This window comes from Bos indicus x Bos taurus, chromosome 5 (genome assembly GCF_003369695.1).
Source record: "Bos indicus x Bos taurus breed Angus x Brahman F1 hybrid chromosome 5, Bos_hybrid_MaternalHap_v2.0, whole genome shotgun sequence".
In the NCBI taxonomy this organism is placed as follows: domain Eukaryota; kingdom Metazoa; phylum Chordata; class Mammalia; order Artiodactyla; family Bovidae; genus Bos; species Bos indicus x Bos taurus.
The window spans coordinates 25,727,178-25,742,175 of record NC_040080.1 but is presented as its reverse complement, the minus strand read 5'-3'; the positions used below and the strand labels follow the sequence as shown (position 1 = coordinate 25,742,175).

The 14,998-nt window shown below is 39.0% G+C and overlaps 1 protein-coding gene across 4 annotated transcripts in view; it reads right to left on the bottom strand.

Moving 5' to 3' along the window:
• The window catches only part of PTPRO (protein tyrosine phosphatase, receptor type O), a 260,730-nt gene that overhangs the window by 109,895 nt on the left and 135,837 nt on the right, over positions 1 to 14,998 (bottom strand). For all 4 annotated transcript variants that reach the window (XM_027541422.1, XM_027541423.1, XM_027541425.1 and 1 more), the window contains exon 2: positions 2,896 to 3,169. In XM_027541422.1, the coding sequence (XP_027397223.1) occupies positions 2,896 to 3,169 (274 nt within the window). The remainder of the gene's footprint in view (positions 1 to 2,895; positions 3,170 to 14,998) is intronic.

Genomic DNA, 14,998 nt, shown 5'->3' with positions numbered 1-14,998 from the left:
AGTGAAATGTGAAATAAACAGACCCACACTCTCTGTCAATCACTGTTAGAACAAGTTGAAAGCAAATCATTAAGGATAGAAGACTTGAACAACCAACGTGACCTAAATTGACATTTATTAAAACATCACTCAACCAGTGCTCACAGAATGCATAACAAGATAGGCCATTCGATTGAATTTGCATAAGTGAAGAGGAACTAAACAGCCTCTTGATGAGGGTGAAAGAGGAGAGTAAAAAAGCTGGCTTAAAACTTGACATTCAAAAAACTAAGATCATGGCATCTGGTCCCATCACTTCATGGCAAATAGATGGGGAAAAAGTGGAAACAGTGACAGATTTTATTTTCTTGGGCTCCAAAATCACTGCAGACAGTGACTACAGCCACAAAATCAAAAGACGCTTGCTCCTTGGAGGAAAAGTTATACAAACCTAGACAAAAAGCAGAGACATCATTTTGCTGACAAAAGTCCATATAGTCAAAGCTATGGTTTTTCCAATAGTCATAAAAGGATATGAGAGTTGGACTATAAAGAAGGCTAAGCACTGAAGAACTGATGCTTTCTAACTGTGGTGCTGGAGAAGATGCTTGAGAATCCCTTGGACAGCAAGGCAGTCAAACCAGTCAGTCCTAAAGGAAATCAACCCTGAATATTCATTGGAAGGACTGACGCTGAAGCTAAAGTTCCAATTTTGGCCACTTGATACAAAAAGCTGACTCAATGAAAAAGACCTCAATTCTGGGAAAAGACCCTGATGCTGAGGGCAGTAGGAAAAGGGGAAACAGAGGATGAGATAGTTGGATGGCATCAGTGACTCAGTGGACATAAGTTTGAGCAAACTCCAGGAGATAGTGAAGAACAGGGAAGCTGGAATGCTGTAGTTCATGGGGTCTCAAAGAGTCAAAAGTGACAGTGACTGAACAGCAACAACGGTCTCTCATCTACTTAGATCAACAAAAAGGTCTCTGCAAAATTGCCCAGTTTTTGGATCATCAACAACACACCTCCCAGCCCGCATATCAAAGAATAAAATCACAAAAGAAAATAGAAGATACTTTGAATAGAACTTACTTCATGTGCTAAAATATCAACAATATATTTCAGAAATCTTTCATTATTTACTTACTTAAATTTCTTTGTGAACCGTTAACTAAAAGCTGACTTCTCCAGCTTTGTCTAATCCAGAGTAGCTGAGCTCATGTTAATGAGTGTTGGGTCAGCAAAAGTCACTACAGCTTTATTTTTCTCTGTGTCTTAGCCCTTTTTTCCCCTGGCTCTTTTTTCCTGTTACTCGCTTAACTAAATTGAATTAATATTTATTTATCACCAATTAAGCATAAGGGTTATGCTAGATGTTCCTTTGACATTATGAAGATGAATAAAGTAGAGGGCTTCTGATTTCAAGGAGTTATATTACAGGCATTATGTACCTAGATCTGCTGCCTGGCTCTATTAGCTCCTAATTCACTATTTCCGAAGCTTAAGATAGTATTTCACCAGGCAAGTCCATTCTTTGATTCAGTGAGCTTATAGATTTGTTCATTATATCTTTAAACCATGAAGGTCTTGAGTCTGTGCCATTCCTAATTTTTAGAACTCAGTACTGTTCCTGGTATTCTGCCAAGGGAAACTTTAAATAATTTTTGACAGACATGTTAAAAATAGGTCCTTTAGCTTGATTCTGCATTCTTGCTTCTTGGTGTTTCTCTTTCTTTTTACCCCAATGTAAATATCACTATGTCCTTTTCCTTAACTGTGGCCAGAAAGATCACTTTCAGATGGCAATTAAAAGGTTACAGTCGCTGGAAAATTTGCACTGAGGAACAATGAACAAAAAGAACTTTGCTGAGACATTACATTGCTTAAGTGATAAACTCTACCATCTAATAGATAACAGTTGGTGATGGACAGAGAGGCCTGGCGTGCTGCAGTCTATGGGGCCATAAACAGTCAGACACAACTGAGCCACTGAACTGATAGATAACAGTTTTCATCTATACCTCAGCTTATGGGGCTTCTCTGGTGGCTCTGCAGCAAAGAATCCACCTGTCAATGCAGGAGACTCAGGCTCCATCCCTGGGTCAGGAAGATCCCCTAGAGGAGGAAATGGCAAGCCACTCCAGTATTCTTACCTGGCAAATCCCATGGACAGAGGAGCCTGGCATGCTACAGTCCACAACACGACTTAGCGACTAAACAACAACAACCTCACCTTATACAGTAGAATTGAATTTTATTTTGAGAGTAGGTTTTAAAGTCAGAGAGTAAAGTAAAAATCATATATAGATAAAACCACTCCTAAAAAACTTCTAATATCAGCATGACCTCTTAAGGCAGGAGTTACTAAGGATTAAAATGTCAATGACATTTTTTTTCCTCAGGTTTTTTCTTGGGCATTGGAAACATAGGCTATTTTCAGGCTGAGGTGGGGAAAAGCAACTGATAAGTGATGTCTTTTATTCTCTCTCAGGTAAAAATGTGTAATTGGAATTTGAGCCAGCTAAATATGAGTGTAAATTCTTTACTTCAAAAAGCAAGTTGCTTAACATGAGACTATATGTTCTAGTGGAAAAAAAAAACTTAATTATGATCATACTATTAAGTTATATAATAGCAAATTACATGGTTCAATCATGAATCTAAAATGGCCATTCAATCTCAAAATACACTATTGAGGTTGACTTTTTTGTTTAAAACACTTTTTTTTTTTAAACAGAAGGTTACAATATAATGTGATCAACTTCTGTGAGAAACTATATTCCAAGTGAAGCAGAACTTTGAACCTTGTCAATTGATTTGAAGGCAGTTGATCTTGCCGTTCTGGACTGACTGAGAACTACAAGAGAATACACCCAATAAAGAAACACAGAGGATCATATTACATATGATGCTTACTTGTTAACACAGTGATTGATCTAGACGGCTTGGTAACCACATTTCCATTTACCACCACCAGAGTGATTATGTAATATAGGCCATGATAATTGGCCTTAAAGATAATGGGAGGAGGCAAAGTACTGTTGAATTCCTCAAATTCAAAGAAGTAATTTTTTGATTCACCAGTTATCTTCACAACATACACAGATGATGGACTCATGATGTCTGAAGCTTCTAAAGAGACAGCGATGCTATTATCATCTCGGACAGTTACGTGGAATGTGGTAGCATCCTGTTTAAGAAAACAGAGAAAAAGAAAATGGAGGTCAAGTTTCAGATTATTTTCATTAAAATTATACTGAGATAATTTCCCCCAAAATTAATGTTGTGACAAGTATTGCTTCCTGAAATAAGGTTACACAGGTTTTTTTTAGTATATGTGGAAAATCAAAAAGAGGAATATTAGCCCTATTGTGGCTATTGATCTTCTCAGGCCTTTTTACTTTTAGTATTCTTCCAGATTGAAAAGCTACTTCCAATTCACGGATTGTGCCATTTAGTAAACACAAAATAAAAACATCATGGAACTGTGTAAAAATAAATGAATGAAAATCATCTTGGCACTCAACTTTCAGAGAAGTCCTTGGTTTCATCTTTGTTGAAAAAGCTATATGGTTTGAAGAAGCACTGTTTTACTTGGGAGGGAGTAGTCCTGCTGTAGTCCTAAGAAAATTCTAGAAAAATGTTTCAACGCAGTTATTTTCTCCTTGACATCTCACCTGCCAGTTCTGACAACTAAAAAAAAAATCAGGGCTGAGAAACCTTATTATCCTTCTCTTTAAATTTTAGCCAGTCCTCATTAAAAGAAACCATGATGCTCTTTGAAGAAGGGACTGGACTGAAAAGCCGTGGGCATTGATGGAAAAGTCAGCAGTCAGTGCACTGAAAACTTTGCTCCAAGTCCCCAGGTAACTGTTTATGAACAGTATTTGAAAAATCATTTGTGTAGTTGGTTTAAATATTCCTTCCTGATTCTTTCCCACACTCCATAGGCAGACTGGGACTTCTGTTCTCTGATCTTGACAAAATTCGTGTACTTTGTAACGTTTGCTGTTCTGTTTCACTTTTCCTTCTGGGTGTGTGTGATGTCCAGGACAAATTATTTCATTGCTCTGAGCCTCAGGTTTTTCTTCCATGAAAGTGGGACAGAAAAATTGCTGAAACTTGTCAAGGACTTACAAGCATCCAGATACCAAGGTAGGCAGGCTTGGTAAACATAATCATCACATTTAAGATTCATAGGGATGTCAGGAGACAGGTATTATTATTTTTAATCTCGGCTTGTAGCTGAGAAAACTGAGAGCCAGAAAGAGTAAGTCACTTGATCCCAGGTCACACATACAGTTCAGACTCTTAACCACTGATCTACACAAGTATCAAGTTTGATCTTTCCACACTTCTTTGTCTTCTCCTCTTGACTTATTTTCCTAACATTGAGACTGACACACAGTATATAGCTGATAAGCATTTGTAAAATGAATGAAAGGATTGCTGATTATATTAATTATATGGGAGCCTTCTCCTCTTAGAATTAATCTGCTTATTGATTTTGGTACCTCGCATAGTGTCAAGACAAATCAAGCATGTGATACATCAGTCCTTTAAAAGAAGACGTAAAAATATACTGATTTTTTTCTTCTTATTTAATTTTTTAAAGAAATCTAGTTTTTAAAGGTCCTGGTACTAATAAAGAATTGGAGAAGGGCATGGCAACCCACTCCAGTATCGTTGCCTGGAGAATCCCATGGACAGAAGAGCCTGGTGGGCTATAGTCCATAGGGTCACACAGAGTCAGACATGATGAAAACGACTTAGCACCACTTATAAAGACTATCTGGCTATTAAGAGAAGTTTAATTCTATGTTAACATTTAGTAGACTTAATAGTGTTCATAACATCCCTACCTCACTAGTCTGTAAGTCCTCCAGGGCAGAGACTGCATCTTATTTGTAGCTGTGTTTTCAGGTCTAAGACCAGCACATGGCATATGCCAAGTGGTTTGTGACCTGAATAGGCCTGGGAAAATTTCTTTAACAATGGATCGTCAGTACAGATTTACTTTATTTTTTTTAATACATTTATATTATGTTAGTGAAATGGACTCCAAACAATAACTACAGTACCACTTGCATGACTTCAGTCATGTCCGACTCTTTGTGACGGTATGGACTGTAGCCCACCAGGCTCCATAGTCTATGGGATTCTCCAGGCAAGAATACTGGAGTGGGTTGCCATGTCCTCCTCCAGGGGATCTTCCTGACCCAGGGGTCGAATCCAGGTCTCTTATGTCTCCTGTATTGGCAGGCAGGTTCTTTACCACTGGCACCACCTGGGAAGCCCCTAGATTTGCTTTAAAAAATATTTGTCACAGCCTGTAGCATGTGGGATTTTAGTTCTGTAATGAAGGATTGAATCCATGCCCCCTGCAATGGAAGCACGGAGTCGTAACCACTGGACCACCAGGAAAGTCCCAGATCCCTTTGTTCACATTTGTCTCTCATCCTCTGATACATGTGCAGACTTTTAAAACTGAGTTCTGTACTTCTGGGGTCAAATCTAAAACATGACCCATTCTCCATTGGCAGTGGTCAGGTGGAACATGAGGCTGATGCAAGCACTGAATATCCAATAGACCTGAAACCTGGTTTTTATACATTATTGATTACAGAAGTCGATTCACTAATTCAGAGAATAATAAGTTTATAGACATGGAATATGCAATTGCTAAGAATTCTTTGCTGTATGTTTTAACAGCCAGTAAACTGGAAGTGTTTGTGATAACGAAAAGAAGAATAAATAAACTCAATTTTGTAGCGTGTTGAAGAAATATATGTCTCATGTGTCACGATGCTTTGTAGACAGTAACAGCTTCCAGGGAAAGGAACTAATCTTCCAAATGCTAACAACAGCTTTGAGGATGATTGTATCAGCCATGAAAATAAGCATTGGCCCATGTGCTCCCAGGTTGCCAAAAATAAATCAGGGTGGGCTAATCAGATTCAGTCAGTGGAACTAATGAGAAGAAGGCAGCAGGCCAAGTGCGATCTAGGCAGTGAGCCTAAAAGAAATGTCATCTATGCTATTTCTTTCTTCTCTGTCCTCTTTGCTCTAGCTTTTCCTGGAATCTATATTCAGGAAAAAATTCTGAATGTATGCTGCAGGCATGCTATCCTTGCTGAGAAGCAGGGCCAGAAAGAAGCGTTAGGAATAATCGAAATGGATCTGGTGCACTTAGGCAAGGCCAATGATGATTTATTTGGTGGCTAGAAAAATATTTAAAACTTTTTTTTTTCCTTCTGAGACTGGTAATGCTATTGCTTGACTCTACAGTAAAAATATTTTCACTGAAATGTCCTTTGCAGAACAAAGTTTAATATAGGAATTTCTCTGGTCCAACACCCTCATTTCACACTTGAGAGAACAGTGGTGCAAATGTCAGGCAGATAGTCGATGTCAGAACAAGGTCTGGGATCCACACGTTCTGGTGCCCCTTGGTATTTCTCTTTTCCTAAACTGGAGGTACCTGGCTTAAGGCAGCAAAACGGAGCCTGGGGGCTTGGCTTCAGCAAGGAAGGGGAGCCCAGGAGCCTGCCACCTGTTCTATAGCCAGTCTTGGGAGAAAGAAGCTACTGGAAATAGAGTGGGCAGCACTAAAGAGGAGAAAAAATGGGGGATGAATCCCCTGGGATATGGGATAAGGACGTGAACTGGCCACAGGTATGGACTCATCATAAGTCCAAGAATCTCTTCTAGCATCCTTGACAAAAGTAGCAACTGTGGTGCATTGACCTGTCTCTCTGTCCCTTGATCTGGATGAAGCTTTGCACTAGGCATTATATATATATATATAATATATATATTAAAAAGCTGAGACATTACTTTGCCAACAAAGGCCCATCTAGTCAAAGATATGGTTTTTCCAATAATCATGTATGGATGTAAGAGTGGACCATAAAGAAAGCTGAGCACTGAAGAATTGATGCTTTTGAACTGTGGTGCTGGAGAAGACTCTTGAGTCGCTTGGACAGGAAGGAGATCAAACCAGTCAATCCTAAAGGAAATCAACCCTGAATATTCATTGGAAGGACTGATGCTGAAGCTCCAATACTTTGGCCACCTGATGTGAAGAATTGACTCACTGGAAAAGACCCTGATCCTGGGAAAGATTGAAGGCAGGAGGAGAACAGGTCAACAGAGGATGAGATGGTTGGATGGCATTAGTGACTTGATGGACTTGAGTTTGAGCAAGCTCCATGAGTTGCTGATGGACTGGGAAGCCTGGTGTGCTGCAGTCTATGGGGTTGTAAAGAGTTGGACATGACTGAGCGACTGAACTGAACTGAACTGACTGATATGTATATATGTATATGTATATACATGAGAGTTGGACTATAAAGAAAGCTGAGCACCAAAGAATTGATGGTTTTGAACTGTGGTGTTGGAGAAGACTCTTGAGAGTCTCTTGGACTGCAAGGAGATCCAACTAGTCCATCCTAAAGGAGATCAGTCCTGGGTGTTCATTGGAAGGACTGATGTTGAAGCTGAAACTCCAGTACTTTGGCCACCTGATGCAAAGAGCTGACTTATTGGAAAAGACCCTGATGCTGGGAGGGATTGAGGGCAGGAGGAGAAGGGGATGAGAGAGGATGAAATGGTTGGATGGCATCACCAACTCAATGGACATGTGTTTGGGTGGTCTCCAGGAGTTGGTGATGGACAGGGAGGCCTGGCGTGCTGCAGTTCATGGAGTCACAAAGAGTTGGACATGACTGAGTGACTGAACTGAACTGAACTGATACATACCTATGTATATGTTCCTTTTATTCCTTACAACCATCTTTAGAAGTAAGTGTTATTGGGACTTGCCTAGTGGTCCAGTAGTTAAAAATCCACTTGCCAATGCAAGGGACAAGGGTTTGACCCCTGGCCTGGGAAGATCTCATGCTGTGGGACAACTCAGCCTGTGTGCCACAACTACTGAGCCTGCATTCTAGAGCTTGTGAGCTACAACCAATGAAGCCACCGCAATGAAAACCCCAAGAAATGCAGGGAAGAGTAGCCCCCACTTGCCACAACTATAGAAAGCCCAAGTGCAGTCAAAAATAAATAAATAAGTAAATAATCAATTAAAAAAGAAATCAGTGTTATTCCTATTTTACTCAGAGAGATTAAATAATTTCCTTAAGAAAACAGCAATGGACTTGGAATCAGATGGTCTGAGTTTCTATTCTTTTTGGGCAGAGTATTACCCTTGTGAACTTGGGAAATCCCAGGGATCTTTTAACCATAGCTTCTTAATATATAAAATAGGGATAATTCCTATAACTCCTAGGATTTTTGTAAGGGTTAGATGGCTTTTACAAAAGTGCTAAAAGTGTGAAATCAATTAATATTAGCTATATTTCAAAAATTATTGTGTTCATCAGCTATACTCCTATATAAAATAAAACTTTAAAAAATCAAACTTTAATATGTACAATTTGTATCTGTCAATTATACCTCCATAAAGATGGTAAAAATAATTACCCATGACTGACTAAGCAAAATAGAGATATCTATTTTATAATTATTATTCCATTCCAAGCTTCAAAAAATTTTAAAGTTGTAATTAACATCATGGACTAAAATTTTCCCAATAAGTTAACAAGAAAAAAAAAAGGGAATATTTTGGAATGTTCCTGATGGTATTGTCTTGCATGGTATAAACGTTTCATTCAGTGGATGTTCTATTTTTTTCTGTTTTAGCATGTCTTTCAAATTAATGAAGAAAATAAAAGTCATTCACACAAAGACCATGAGATAAAAAAAAAAAAAACCCAAGATATCATTCCATCACCACATCAAATTCAAAATGCCACATCATAGATAACTTACTGACTGCTTGCATTTTTAAGACCATATAATGCAGATATCCCTACTCTTGGATTCATAAAATTTGACGTTGTTTTCTAAGTTTATGTGTATGTATAAATTTTGGAGTGTGTAAAAACAGGTTTTGTTTTAGTTATGTTTTGAACCATTGAATGACCTTTAAACTATAGAGGTTCTGTAAATAGTCACTTAACGAACTTCAAAACCCAGCCAAATTCAGTAGTTATGTTCACTGGATGTTTTAATCACAGATCCTTGGAGAAATAGCATTTATTAATTCAACGACAAACATTAGCTAACTGACAACATGACATCAGGCATAGTGCTAGCGTGCTCGGTGTTAGTGAAAGAGAAGTGTGTAAGACAGGATACTTAAACTCCAGAAGCTCAGACTCCAGGGAGAGGTGCATAGTTATAACCCAGCTGAAAATCATTAAAAACTTTGAAAAACTGGTTGATACCTGTTTTTCCTGCCTATCTGAAATCCCTACTTAGATTGTGCCCTCTTCTCTGGATCACTGCTTCTTCTCCATTATAAAGCCCGTAAGGATGCTGATGGGGTTGCTGATTATGGTGCCCAACTCCCAGGTGAAAGCACCCCAGGACTCAGTTTGGGTGAATCATAGTACCTATCCCCTCCCCATGAAGACAGTTACAGGGACACGTACGTGGACCAAGCCAGACAACCGAAATGCTTCCTCTGAAAAGTTTTAACTGGAATTAGTGAGAAGGAGCCCTTCTCTTCTGGTCTCTTGTGTGTGTGGATGCAGACCTGGGGAAGTCAGTGTCTGTAATTTCTGCCCCTTGAAGATCATTGTTTGAGGGAGAATTTCTGATTTGTTCAAAGGCCCCAGTCTCTGTCATCATAAGGCCCACCCACCATGCAGTTTGGTGACATGAGTGAATAAATTCCAGCTTATAGCTTATGTTGTTTAAAGCTGGACTTCCAAAATTTGCAGCCAAAGATCTTGAAAGAAGAATATTATCCAGTATTATAGACGTGTAAAGAAGACAGCGATCCATTCTGTTTCTCTGGATAGACATCAGGGAAGGTTTCAGGGTGAAAGCAATGCTTGAAAGCTACTTAGGAGTTTCCCAGGGGTACAACGGTCAGAAAAGTCACCTAGACTTTTCTATACACTAGTTCCTAGAGAAGTGGGAAGAGGCTCCACAGTGCTGTGGAGTAGTTAGATAGTGGTAGGATGCTCAGAAGAGAAGCTGGAGAGCCCTAGCACAATTTGTGCCTTGTTAAGGAATCAGGATGTATTTTAGCCCAAAAGAAATTGTGAACAGTTTTAATGTAGAAAAGTGACATGATTAGACAGATCACAATTTAGAAAGGCCGATATAGTTAGGAGGATGGACAAGTATAGTTAGGAGTTGTCTGACTGGGCTCATCTAAGGCCAGGAGAAAGTAAGGAGGCTGTTGTAACAGTTCGCGTAAGACCTGAGCGGTCTCCAAGCAAGTGCGCCAGATCTGCCCATGTTGATCCGTCTGTGTGATATACTTCTAGAAAATTACCAGTGCACCAGCTGGCAATCCAGTCAATGATTAGTCTTATCAGAGGGGATTTTAGAGGGAACACTTAAACAATTCTGCTGTGCTAAGGTTACCATATAGGGAATGATGGAATGCTCAATTTTTTTAAATAGTAATCTTTTTTTTTAAATTTTATTTTATTTTTAAACTTTACATAATTGTATTAGTTTTGCCAAATATCAAAATGAATCCGCCACAGGTATACATGTGTTCCCCATCCTGGACCCTCCTCCCTCCTCCCTCCCCATACCATCCCTCTGGGTCGTCCCAGTGCACTAGCCCCAAGCATCCAGTATCGTGCATCGAACCTGGACTGGCATCTCGTTTCATACACGATATTTTACATGTTTCAATGCCATTCTCCCAAATCTTCCCACCCTCTCCCTCTCCCATAGAGTCCATAAGACTGTTCTATACATCAGTGTCTCTTTTGCTGTCTCGTACACAGGGTTATTGTTACCATCTTTCTAAATTCCATATATATGTGTTATTATACTGTATTGGTGTTTTTCCTTCTGGCTTACTTCACTCTGTATAATAGGCTCCAGTTTCATCCACCTCATTAGAACTGATTCAAATGTTTTCTTTTTAATGGCTGAGTAATACTCCATTGTGTATATGTACCATAGCTTTCTTATCCATTCATCTGCTGATGGGCATCTAGGTTGCTTCCATGTCCTGGCTAGTATAAACAGTGCTGCGATGAACATTGGGGTACACGTGTCTCTTTCCCTTCTGGTTTCCTCAGTGTGTATGCCCAGCAGTGGGATTGCTGGATCATAAGGCAGTTCTATTTCCAGTTTTTTAAGGAATCTCCACACTGTTCTCCATAGTGGCTGTACTAGTTTGCATTCCCACCAACAGTGTAAGAGGGTTCCCTTTTCTCCACACCCACAGTTATCAAGACAGTATGGTACTGGCACAAAGACAGAAATATAGACCAATGGAAGAAAATAGAAAGCCCAGAGATAAATCCACCCACATATGGACACCTTATCTTTGACAAAGGAGGCAAGAATATACAATGGATTAAAGACAATCTCTTTAACAAGTGGTGCTGGGAAATCTGGTCAACCACTTGTAAAAGAATGGAATTAGAACACTTTCTAACACCATACACAAAAATAAACTCAAAATGGATTAAAGATCTAAATGTAAGACCAGAAACTATAAAACTCCTAGAGGAGAACATAGGCAAAACACTCTCTGACATACATCACAGCAGGATCCTCTATGACCCACCTCCCAGAATATTGGAAATAAAAGCAAAAATAAACAAATGGGACCTAATTAACCTTAAAAGCTTCTGCACATCAAAGGAAACTATTAGCAAGGTGAAAAGACAGCCTTCAGAATGGGAGAAAATAATAGCAAATGAAGCAACTGACAAACAACTAATCTCAAAAATATACAAGCAACTCCTACAGCTCAACTCCAGAAAAATAAATGACCCAGTCATAAAATGGGCCAAAGAACTAAATAGACATTTCTCTAAATAGTAATCTTAATGGTGTCTGGTGCTTATATAGCCCTTACGACCATAATTCTCTGCAGACATTATGTAATGCATCCACTTAGACTCCTGTCTGGTTCCTGGGAAAGCTTTTCCAACAAGATAGTCTTGGTGCAGTGGTAAAGAATCCACCTGCAATCCAGGAGACACAGGGGACGCGGGTTCAATCCCTGGGTTGGGAAGATCCCCTGGAGGAAGAAATGGTGATCCACTCCAGTATGCTGGTTTGGGAAACCCCATGGGCAGAGGAGTCTGGCGGGCTAAAGTCCGTAGATTCACAGAGAGTCAGACATGACTGAGCACACACAGTCTTTCCTTTCATTTCCTTCAGGAAGATCACAGTCCTAGAGTTGCCCTGACAACTTCCTAGAATGATTGACAAATGTCTTTCAGAAATTGTCAGAGGAGAATTTGGATGTTGGTCTCAAAGGCTAAGGATGGCCTCTCCCTAATCTTCCATTATTTATTCTGATTATTCTTCAGAAATGTTTTGAGCAACCAGTATATATCAGGAATTGTGCAAGACATTGGGGATATATTCAATTTGTGAGTAAAGAGAAAGACAGGCCTTATGTGACTCTGTCCTTCCTAGAATTGTGTCTGACCAATAATCATAGCAATGACAATGGCAACAATGATGACCCTATTGTAATAAAGAACATTAATTTATACAGTTTTTATTATGTGCTAGTAGAAAGCTCATACAGCAGGTTCTTTTCTTTAAGCTTTTTATTTTGTATTGTGTTGTAGCCAATTAACAATGTTACGATAGTTTCAGGTGCACAGCAGAGCAACTCAGCCACACATACACATGTATCCATTCTCCTGATACTCCCCTCCTATCCAGGCTGCCACTTAACACTGAGCAGAGTTCCCTGTACTAGTTCCTTGTTGGCTATCCATTTTAAATCAGCAGTGTGTACATGTCGATCCCAAACTCCCTAACTATCCCTTCCCCCTGGCAACCATAAGCTCATTCTCTAAGTCTGTGAATCTCTTTCTGTTTTGTAAGTTCATTTGTATCATTTCTTTTTAGATTTCACATATAAAGGATGTCATATAATATTTCTCCTTCTCTGTCTGACTTAATTCACTCATCAAACAGCAGGTCCTTGATAATGGCTTTCTGGGTGAATATGTTTACAATCTGCTCTGTACTGCCAGACTTCTTTATGTGGGTCCTAAAAGAATCTGCCTGCAGTGCAGGAGACCCGGATTCAATCCCTGGGTTGGGAAGATCCACTGGAGAAGGAAATGGCAACCTACTCCAGTATCCTTGCCTGGAAAATCCCATGGACAGAGGAGCCTGGTGGGCTGCAGTTCATGGGATCACAAAGAGTTGGGCACGACTGAGCGACTAACACTTAAATGTATCTTTTCGGTTGGAATACATCAGTTCTAACCAGGTGCCTGAGTCCACATTCATACCAATTCTGCCTTTCATGTTTTAACATGCTCAGACACAGCCATTTCTGTCTTTGTGACTTCATAAGACAGAGCCCTCATTTCTTTGGTCTCTTGGTAAAGGGGCCTAAACTCAAATGTCAGCCAGGTAATATAAATATGTGAAGCAGTCAAGTATAAGAGGATTGAATGATGGAATAGTTAGCAAATGGGAAGGTACAGGCATTGTCGTAAAGCATCATTAAAAAGCACCATTACAACAAAGATAAAGATATACTGGCCAAAGAAAACATATTTGGTTGCCTCTAGGCAAACATAACATAAAGGTTATATGGGACTTTGGAATTGTGGATAAAGATGTATAATGTCAAACCTAATCTATCATAAATAGAAAGTACATCTTTATCCACAATTCCAAAGTCTAGTATACCCTTTATTTTATGTTTGCCTAGGGGCAAACACATGTGTTTTCTTTGGCCAGTATATCTTTATTTTGTTGTAATGGTGCTTTTTAATGACATAAATATACCACCACATGTGAAATAGATAGCTAGTGGGAATCTGCTATATAGCACAGGGAGCTCAGCTCAGTACTCTGTGATGACCTAGATGGGCGGAATGGGGGAAGGGGAAGGGAGGGATGTTCAAGGGGGAGGGGATATATGTATACATATAGCTGATTGATGTTGTTGTACAGCAGAAACTAACACAACATTGTAAAGCAACTATTCTCCAATTAAAAAAAGGTATATCTTCTAGGATAAAGCAATATCGTGGGAGTTGAAGGAATACAGCGTCAAGAAGAAAGTGGTGGTCAGTGGTGTCAGACATTGCTAAGAGACGAAGGGCAAGGATTGAAGAAAAGCCTTTAGATTTGGTCATCAAGAAGTTAATACAATATTGTAAAGTTAAAAAATAAAATAAAAAATTAAGATAAAAAAGAAGTTATTAGTGACATTTTAAAGGGCACATCTTTTACTAGTATAAAGTAATAAAAGCATAAGACAACTTTTAAGGAGTTAAAGAGTAAGATAAACTACATACCCATAGGATAGTTAAAATTTAAAAGACAAGCAAGTGTTGACAACGATTCAGGCCAAGAGGTGTTTTCATTCTCTGCTGGTGGTAGTGGAAATTAGCTTAAGCATTTTGGAAAACTGGCAATATCTACTAAAGCTGAATATTTAAATAGCACATGACCCAGGAATTCTAGTTCTAGATACATGCTCAGCAGAAATGAATGCACACATGTACGAGAATGTTCATATTAGCTTTGTTTTGGAGTTGTGGTAAGTTTCTGGGTTCATGAACATTGGTTATATTGTAAATAAGTGTTACAAATAAAAAGTGCCATACCAAAATAAAAAAAACAAAAAAAAAAAAAAAGAAGAAGAATACATTTGCAGTTCAGTCTCAGCCCATAGGCTACTGGATTATAACCCTTGAATTTGTTGCACTGGCCATGTCCTTGATTAAATAGATTATCTTTGCACTCTCAGCATTCTGTTTGCTCTGTCCAACCAGAGTAGAATGATAAGTCAATTTTTACCCATTAAGCATTAATTTAAATAAATATGGATAATATTTCCTTAGCAAGTTGCCATGTGTGTGTGCCTATGAATGACTAAAATGGCATTTTATTATATATACTAATGCAGGAATTATTTCCTGACTCTTGATACAGACTTGGGGTAGAAGCTCTGTGGAACTCTTAACTTTTGTGGATTAAAGCA